This window comes from Carlito syrichta, unplaced genomic scaffold (genome assembly GCF_000164805.1).
Source record: "Carlito syrichta isolate Samal-C Ts95f unplaced genomic scaffold, Tarsius_syrichta-2.0.1 Scaffold315980, whole genome shotgun sequence".
NCBI classification, from domain to species: domain Eukaryota; kingdom Metazoa; phylum Chordata; class Mammalia; order Primates; family Tarsiidae; genus Carlito; species Carlito syrichta.
Window position 1 is genome coordinate 180,337 of NW_007260076.1, and position 9,971 is coordinate 190,307.

At 45.1% G+C, this 9,971-nt stretch overlaps 1 protein-coding gene across 1 annotated transcript in view; it reads right to left on the reverse strand.

The window, feature by feature from the left end:
• The window catches only part of TNFRSF11A (TNF receptor superfamily member 11a), a 95,950-nt gene that overhangs the window by 84,563 nt on the left and 1,416 nt on the right, over positions 1-9,971 (reverse strand). The window contains exons 2-5 of the mRNA XM_021706756.1: positions 6,700-6,816; positions 6,513-6,594; positions 4,483-4,608; positions 29-172 (exon numbers count right to left, since the gene is read on the reverse strand). Coding sequence (XP_021562431.1) covers positions 29-172; positions 4,483-4,608; positions 6,513-6,594; positions 6,700-6,816 — 469 coding nt within the window. The remainder of the gene's footprint in view (positions 1-28; positions 173-4,482; positions 4,609-6,512; positions 6,595-6,699; positions 6,817-9,971) is intronic.

Sequence of the window (9,971 nt, forward strand, 5' to 3'; positions counted from 1 at the left end):
CCGACACACGCACACATCCAACCCGTACACGGGTGCTGGGCGCCCAGGCCCGGCGCGCACTCGCGGTTGCGGCGACAGCACTCGCAGTCCTGGCTCCAGTGGTACCCGGCCATGCAGGCGCAGCGCCGAGGGACGGTGCGGTTGCCGGCGTCCGCGGCCACCAGGGCCTTGCCTGCGGGAGACAAGAGACAAGTCAGCGGCCCGGGAGACCGAGGAGGCCCGGACACAGCGCCCGCGTCCCGCCGTTGTCCCACACTCAGCCTCCAGCCGCTCAGACGAGCAGTTCCAGCCGCCCGCCTGGCTCACAGAATGAATCACCCAGGACACTCCGTTTAAGGAACTCCCAAGTTCCTCTTCGCACTTCCTGTGCTGACACCGAACGTCCCAGTAGGTTTTTTTCTCTCTCTAACAATGAAGAGTTTTGTGGGCTTTTTTGTTTTCTCAGGCGGGATCTCACTCTGGCACTTGGACTGGGGGGCGATGGCACAATCACAGCTCACTGCGGCCTCAACGTCCTAGACTCAAGCCATCCTTAGGCCTCAGCCTCCCAGAGTCGCTAGGACTACAGTCGTGTGCCACCATGCCCAACTAATTTGATTTTTTATATAGAGATGTGGTTTCAGTATACAGCCAAGGCTGGACTCCAGCTCCTGGGCTTAAGAAATTTTCCCATCTTGGTTTCCCAAAGTGGTGGGATTACGGGCGTGAGCCACTGTGCCCAGCCTTGCGGGATATTTTAAAAGTCAGTTTTCACAGAAGTAGGAAGATAAAGACTGGAAATTTATGATCAATGAATGCTTTGGCTAATGCAGAATAGTCAGACATTGTGTAGAGTCTCTTGACTTTTAGTAAATTCAAATGTCAAGAATATTCTTAACACTCACTAGATTGAACCCAAGAGAGTAAGGGTTTCTGGAGATTTGGGATTCATCTCGAGACACTGAAGGGTTCCAGAGTAGAAAACAGGGCCGTTGTGTAGTTAGATAGCTGGAGAAAGTACTTATCTACTTATCTAGAGGTGGGTCTGATGACATGTCTGGGGAATTAACCGCCCCTCAAATGCTCAGGACAACACAGTTATCTATTTTTTCATAACATGCATTGCAAAATGCTCGCCTAAGACCCCAAATCTCCTGGTCCCCTGAAGATTTTCTGGAATGCAGGTCCATGGGAATTGATCTCTTGTAAACTAAACACACACACAAGCACTCAATCCTCATTATTTGCAGACTGATATGTGTCAATTCACCCACTTGATAAAATCTATTTGTAACCCCAATATCAATATTCTCGGCACGTTTGCAGTCACTCGGTGACATGCACAGAACTGTTTAAGTTTCGAGTCACTCCACACTTGGGGTCCTGGTGAGGTTGGCCTAGGCGATGCTCTGCCTTCTTGTTTCAGTGTACTGAAACAAGTGTCCTTTTTGCAGTCTTTCTGGTGCCATGTTTTCCTCATTTTTGTGCTTTTTGGTGGTGATTTCCCTGTTTAAAACAGCTCCCATGCATGTGCTAAAGCACTGTCTAGTGTTCCTAAGTGCAAGATGACAGTGGCATGCCTTCAGGAGAAAAGAAGCGTGTGAAAGAAACTTCATCCAGACAGCACAAGCTGCAGTACTGTTGGCCAAGAGTGCCATGGTCATGAATCAACAACATGTATCAAATAAAGTATCTTTAAACTGGGTGCAGTAGCTCAAGCCTGTAATCACAGCACTCTGGCAGGCGGAGGTGAGGGGACTGCCTGGGCCCACGGGTTTGAGAACGGCCTGGGCAACTTGGCGAGACCTCATCTCTACCATAAATTAAAAAAATTAGCCAGGCGTTGTGGTTCATGCCTGTAGTTCCTGCAACTTGGAAGACTGAGACGGAAGGATCGCCTGAGTTCAGTAGGTCGACACTGGGTGGTCGTGAATGTGCCACTCCACTCCAGCGATGAGGGCGATGGAGTGAGATGCCAACTCAAAAAATAAAAATAAAAAATAAACAGAAACACACATAAAATGACACAATGCGTTGATCAGTCGATGAAAATGTGACTAGAGGTGTGCAGGAACATGACCCTGTGTTTCTCCCAGGAGCAATGGCTGTAGATTTGCTGATTCAGTGTCTGTGGTGACTTTAAAGTACATAGCTAATATGAGTAAGGAGAATAAACGGTGCCTATGTGCATGGTGCTCCCCCACACTAATATTATTTACATCATACTCTGTACCCCTGTAGGGTTCCAGCACATCTGGATTGTCCAAATGGCCCTTGCACCTTATACTCCTGAATACTTACAGCAGTTCCAAGGAAAAAGCAGCAAACAAACCAAAATCCTGCTCCCTCTTTCATTGTCTCAACTGACAGCCAGCAAGAAAGGAACATTTCCTATTTCCATCCCTTTTAGACCTGAGCCTGGTGAATCCCAAGAAATTCCCATTTCCTTCAATGACCACTCTCCAAGGCCCATGTCAGCTCTGCAGCCCAAGGCCAAGATGCAGAAGCATTTATACAATGCATGGCAACGTATATGCACACATGCCATTTCTCTGGAAAGTTCTATATATTCCCCAGGGTCCCACTCAAATATAAGTGAATGTAAGCCGGTGTAGTCATGAATAATTTTGACATCTTTCAGGATATCTTAATGTGCCAGGTTTTGGGTTTTAATCAACTTTGGGAGTAGACAGAATGAGTCTTTATTTCCAAGAGACAACCATGAGTCAAGATCATTACTAAGCAGTGGGAAGTAAATAAGACTTGATCAGATGCTTCTGCTCAGTGGAGTTTCCATGTTACCGTCTCCAGCCCGAATCGGCCAGCTATCTCTAGCACATTAGAAAAATTATAGTGTTAAAAAAATCCTCACTCATTTCCTAGTTCTGTCCAATGGAGACCAAAAAACACCGCTGTAAACAAGGATCAATCCAGTCCCAATGAGTCTTCCTAGAGCCCAGACTGAGGCTACTAAATAAAATGTACTAAAAGCAATCAGGAACCGGGCACAGTGGCTCACACCTATAATCCCAGTATTTGGGAGGCTGAGTGGGGAGAATCACCTGAGCTCAGGAGTTCAGAATCAGCCAGGGTTGCATATGGAGACCTTGTCTCTCAAATAAATAAATAAAATAATATAATATAATAAAGCATTCAGGAATCCTTAGAGAAATGGCCGACTGGAGTATAGACCAGGGAAGCAGTGGAGCTCTTAAAGATGCCCGGGATTGTATTGCACTGAGCATCACAAAAACTAGTAACTGCAAGAGATGAAATACCTCAAATACACCCAAATTCATGAGTTTATAAGCAATACAAATTCTCAGGAGAAAGCAATTGAATCAAGTCATTCTTCTGAACAGTGATAGATAAAGTTATGAGCATCTATTCTGCTCTTCCTGTATACACTGCACTGAAGCATAAATGCGTGTAACTTTATGTATCAATACGTAGTTGGTGAGGAAAGTTTCTCTTCATAAACTTTTAACGTGCCAGCTAATACATGAAGAAGAAATTCAAGAATTAGAACATGGGCTTTCTGCGGACCCTGATGGAAATGGGTCTAGACCATGGCTATAAGCAGCTGCTAATATCACAAAGAGGGATAAGCAGCTATTACAGGATTCCCATATTACACACATGGACTATATTATATACCAAGAAGTTTTGCCAGAAAACAAACCAGAATCTGATCGGCCCTCTAGATCTGACAACCAATTTACCGCAAATATAGGGGGCAGAAGAATATGTTAAATGACACTAAGAGAACGCCACTGGCAAAACCCAGACTGTGGAAGCACCATGGGACTAACACCGTGGGTTCTTCAACAAATAAGCTGAAAGGAACTCTCGCTTAAGAGATTTAAAAGACACATTTTGATCCTGATTCCTATCAGTAAACTATAATCTAAAAAACATCTGTAACCTTAGCTACTCGAGAGGCTGAAGCAGGCGAAGTGCTTGAGCCCAGGAGTTCAGGAATAGCCTGGGCAACACAGTGAGACTCCCATCCCGAAAACAAAATTTTGAGGCAAAAAATTATGGTAGTCTGGTAGGGATATCAAACTGTAGAGTTAAAAAAGTATACATATGGTTAAGGAAAAGGGCTTAAGAATCACAGGACCTGGTTTTGAGTCCTGCTTCTTAACTGTTAGCCTTGGAGAAGTTATTCAGTCTGAGTCTCGGTTTCTCCATCTTTAAAATGGGATAAGTATGGTGACCTCCCAGGGACTGGGGAAGAATTCATTGACACAACATACTTTGGGGGAACACTGTGTAGACTCTATGATGTATTCCACAACATACACATATTCTAGAACAAATGTGCTAAATGAAGAATTAACACAAGGCTTCAGGGACGCATCTTTCTTGGTGTCCATGGCCACAGAGTTTTCCTGTGCCCCAAAAAATAAACAGCATTGGCTATATCTAAAAATGTGTATACAGAGGAAAAAAACTGAGGTTTCCACACTTCCCACTAATGCATTAACACGACTGACTCACCTATATCACAAACTTTGTGTAGCAAGCACTTATCTTCTTCATTCCAGGTATCCAAGTATTCGTCTGGCCCACAGGGCAGACATATGCTGTCAGAGGTAGTAGTGCATTTAGAAGACATGTACTTTCCTTAAAACAGAAAGGGAAAAAAACATACCCATCAAAAAACAACAGCAACACAAAGCAAAATGACAACAGCAAATTCTCCAATCCACTGGACCAACTGACATGCCTTTGATCCCCGGAAGTTCTCCCAAAGATGACAATAACCACAAGAACAGAGTGAGTGGGGTACCCCAGGCTATCTGAGATAAACTCTCCTGGGTTTGCTGTGTCTGTGATCGCAGCAGTCTCTCTCTTTTAAAAATATTTTTGGTAGAGACAGGGTCTTGTTATGTTGCCTAGGCTGGTCTCAAACTCCTGGCCTCAAGCGATCCTCCCACCTTGGCTTCCCAAAGCGATGGGATTACAGATGTGAGCTACTACACTTGGCCCACATTTGTCTCTTAATTTTTCTGAGTAAGAGACCAACCATCTTTTATACCCCAAAGTAGAACTATGGTTTTAAACTGGACCCTGGAGAACACAAGGGGTTCCCTGGAATTCATTCAGGGGCAAAGTGGGCTAAGCAAAAGGAATTTCATTACTGCCTTCTCCCTCCCATTTCCAAACTCCCCTCTGCCTTCCATCTGTATAATTCTTTTTTTTTTTTGAGTTGGAGTCTCACTCTGTCGCCCAGACTGGAGTGCAGTGGCCACTCCCAGCCACCACAGCCTCGACCTGCTGGGCTCTGGCGATCCTTCCACCTCAGCCTTCCGAGTAGCCGGAACTACAGTCATGCACTACCACGCCCGGTTGATTTTTTGATTTATTGTAGAGATGAGGCCTCACTGCCCAGGCGGGTCCCGAACCCACGGGCTCAGGCAATCCACTCACCTCAGCCTCCCAAAGGCGTGGGATTACAGGCTGAGCCACCGAGCCCGGGTTTTCTGCATAATTCTTCTTGTGTACGTCATGGTTTTGACCAAGAGTCACACCCTCTCACTCCCCACCACAGACTTGGAAATCACAGTATCTTGGTTCTGCACATCCAAGGTATAGTTGTAGCTTATAACAAAAGATCTTGCTGTAAGGTAACCCACCTTCCTCTCCCCTTCCTTCCTCTGCCCAGAACAGTGAGAGAGGGAGGATGCAGCGGACTGAGAATTTCACTGGGGCTGTCGAAATAGTTGGCCACACTCCTGGCAGAACAACTTTGGAAAGGTGGTGGCCCGTCCACCTTGACTCCTCAGCAGGTATGTGGGAGAAGGTGTAATAAGGGCCTAGGTAGTTTTCGGGAGCAACAATTCCAGTATGGTTACTCTAGAACAAACTTTCTGTGAAAATGATTTTAAATACGAGCTGCACGTCACATTTTGGGAGTCTGAATCATAAAAGACTTCCTTGTCATCCCAAGATATAGTTTTTTTGAAAACTGTGTTGCAGCACAAATTAAGTACCAGTGTTTAAAACTGATTTTTATTTTAAAGTGATTTTAGCTATTGAGAGAAAGATTTTTGTCTTCAGAGTGACAGACATTACCACTTGCCACTACCACAAAAAGTCTATCCAATTTCTTTTTTTCATCTTGCAGGACAGAAAAGAATAACAATGAAAGGCTCGCCCACTTAAAAAAGTTTTTTGTTATTATTATTATTATTTTTCTGAGTCAGGATCTCACCCCGTCACCCAGGCTGGAGTGCAGTGGCACGATGACAACTTACTGTAGTCTCAACTTCCCAGGCTCAAGCAATCCTCCCACCTCAGCCTCCCAAGTAGTGACGACAGGCATGTGTCACTGTTCCTGGCTTTTTTTTCTTTCTTTTTTTTTTGTTGTAGAGATGAGGTTTCACTATGCTGCCTAGGCTGGTCTTGAACTCCTGGGCTCAAGTGAGCCTTGGCCTCCCAAAGTGCTGGCATTACAGGCGTAGCCACTGCACCCGGCCTCACCCACTTTTGAGGAGCCATGGAAGGTGGCTCAGAAGCAGATGTACCTGGTTCACATTTGTTACAGCACCGTCCCAGATGCTCATAATGCCTCTCACTGTGACATGGAGGGGTGATCTGGAAAGTCACCTGGAAAGAACATTGACATCGGGGAGAGATTACACACACGTTCTTGCTGGGGGAAATAAAAAAGTGAATCACCAAATTACATTTCTAAAAAGCATAAGACAATACCATAAACAGTTCTGGAACTGTTCTGTGTAGTATCACCTCCAAAAATGTCACTTTCCTATTCTTGCTCATTTCACCCAAGAATGTATAATACCAGCGTTTTAACACAGAACTTGAAACCTATTTAAGCATGAAAATCTGTTTAACCATTGAAAAGCATTTCAGTCGTGATCGTGGTAATATGATAGATTAGAGGAAATTACAAATTGTACAACTGTAAACGCCCCAAGCAAAACTGGTCCCCCTCTCTGGAATCATGTGGCTGGGACAACATGCTCAGTTCAACTCTGGTCAGGAAACTGAAGGAGCATAATGTGGCCCTCTGGTATGATTATGCCAGGGAATGTCGCATTTGGCCTTACAAGCCATGTCAGAATTTTAAAATATGTTTGGTACTGCTTACCTTTAAAATGTCAAACACACAGAGAATGTTTTTAAAGTGAGGAGAGCAAGATGTTATAGGAACTTCATGGGGTATGTCCCCACTGCTTGCTGCCTGAAAGACTCGGGACAAACTGCATAAGCTTTTCCTGGTTTCTGTCTGGTTCAAAATGGTATGATTCTGATACAAAAACTAATTTCTGAATCTGCCCATCTAAGTAAAACAAAAGAAAACAAAACAGCCCAGGCCCCAATAATCACCCAGAGATTCTTATCAGTTTGCGGCAGAAAAGTTCTTCTCCTCATCAGCATTCTCAGTGTGATAAAAAAAAAAACCAAAAAACAACCAATACGCACTCCTGTTGACAAGCAGTCGTGTTTGAAACGGAAGAGTTGGGTTTAGCTGAACAGACATCAATTGATGCACATTCCAAGTCAAGTAGCCCTCCGGAATACAGAGATGCAAACCTTCCTTCCCCTCAAGGGGCTTAAAGTCAAATGGTGAACACACACCAGGGTGAGTCCCAGAGAGAAGGCATCCAGGGAGAGTTTCCCAAAGGACAGGATAAGTGAGCTCCATCTTACAGGATAAATAGAAATTAACCAGGAAACAGGAACTGGCAGGTGGAGGTGGAGGAGGGGCAAAGAAGACTTTTCAGACAATGTCAACAGTTCCAACGGAGGCAGTAAGGTCTGAAATGGCTCTTGGGGTGGGTGGGTGGCAGAAAGAGATCTTCAGCGTGGTTGATGCCGGTGTCACCAAGGTAGTCAGAGGGGGGCTTCATCTGCAAGTTGGGAAGCTCAGATGGAGGTGTGGAAATAAGACGCCTTGGAAAGAAGCCATGTATCCTCAAAACACCTCAATACAGAAGGAAGCACGAGTGTGGAGGAACATGGCCAGCGTGGACCTCACTGACCTCATCCTGGCCAGTTAAAGGGCTTACAAGGAGGACTGGGAGCAGCAGCAGTTGCTCTGAGGTCGGTGAGTGGGTCCCGGCGTGTTCCTGGAGCAATGTTTGCCAGGCGGGCTGCACTCTGACTTGCTTCCTAGGCCTGGCTCACACTCCCCACAGACACCGGATAACATGAGTCCGATACTCCCCATGCATTAACAGGGTCTAGAGGACATCACAGTGATCCAGTGGACATGAGAAAGAATGGCTTAAAAGAAATTCCCACACCTCTCCTTCTGGTCTCTTTGTCTCCCTGTTTTTATAGGGATCTGCTTCCCTGAATCTGCTACCCCTCTCTATGACCGGCATGGTAATGGATGCACAGGGAGGAAAGAAAGGTAAGCAGAGGCAAAGTGGTAAGACTGCAGGCGGACAACACAAACTTTGTTAAAAAATAGGATGTATGACCACCCAACGGGTACCATGCTCACAGCTGGAGTGAGGGGGTGCTTAACAGAAGCCCAGACCTCACCATCATCCAAGATACCTTCACACATCTTCACATGAACCCCTTGAATCTAAAATAAGAGCAGCATTGTTCACAATAGCAAGAACATGGAACCAACTGTGCTGCCCATCAAAAGAGGACTGGATTAAAAAAATGTGGTACATATATACAATGGAATATTACGCAGTCATAAAGAAGAACAAAATCATGAATTTCGCAGCAACCTGGATGGAATTAGAGTTTAGAATACTGAGTGATCTCTCACAGAAACAAAGAGCTGAGTATCACATGTTCTCACTCATAAGTGGACCTTGACCAACTACCATATTACTGTAGGAAAGGGATTGAAAGTAGCAGAAAATTGTGGGCAGTGGGGGGGGGGGGGGGGGGGGGGTTGGCAGGGAGAGCTGGGATTGACAGTAGTGGGTAGTGGATATCTACCTGGGGAAGGGAGGACACACCTCATCAATAAGGGTACCTGCACAAAGAACATCTGTATACTAACCCTGAATTGTACCCCACGATTTCAAAATAAAAATTCAAAGAGGAAAAAAAAGAAAAATAAGATTTTCCCGAGCCTAAGGATCTATGAAGGCTACTGCAATGCCGTGATGAGGGTAAAAGGAATAGATATATGGTTGGACTGTATTTCAGATGGCAAAGGGTGTCAATTACTTCTGACCCGCAGGAAAGCGGCAACAGTCTCTGGGAGAAAAGCATGAACTTTGTGTTACACACACAGAAAGGTACTTTTTAGGGGAAGTTTATTAAATGGCTACTCCCAAAGAAGCTGTTTCGAGGCACTGACAGATGTCACTAGCTGTGTCTTGGGCTCCAAGCTCTGACGTATCACCTGACTTGAGCACGTAGACAATTTGTCTCCACGTTTAGGGATTCATTCAACCCATCCATTGCCTAACCCGGGAGCTTTACACCTCTTCACAAAATGAGGAAGTCACTGCTTCCAGAAGCAACCAGATGCCCAAACTTTTCAACGGATTTTCACAGACATATGAGGTCTGACAATTAAGCTCATGAGCTTGTTACTATGCGCTTATGTTAGCAGCACTGTACAAACAACTTGGTAAGGCTTCATAATCTTGGTATATCAGCATCTCACAGCTGTGTTCATGTTGACGTGTGGCAGTATCTCGTTGAGGGGCGTTCATTATTGCTGTTGCAAGATTTTGTGCACTGTTGCAAGAATTAGAGCAATGAACAAACATTATGCTTCATGTTAAACTTGGCAAGAGTGGAAGTGAAGTGAGGGACATGTTAGTCCAGGTTTATGGGGATAATGCCATGAAGAAAACAGCAGTGATGGATTAAGTGTTTTTCTGAAGGGAGAGAAAGCATCACTGATGAAGAGAGGTCAGCACAACCAGTAATGAGCAGAACTGATGAAAACACTGCAAAAATTAGTCAAATTGTGCGTCAAGCCAGGCTCGGTGGCTCAGCCTGTAATCCCGTGCCTTTGGGAGGCTGAGGTGAGT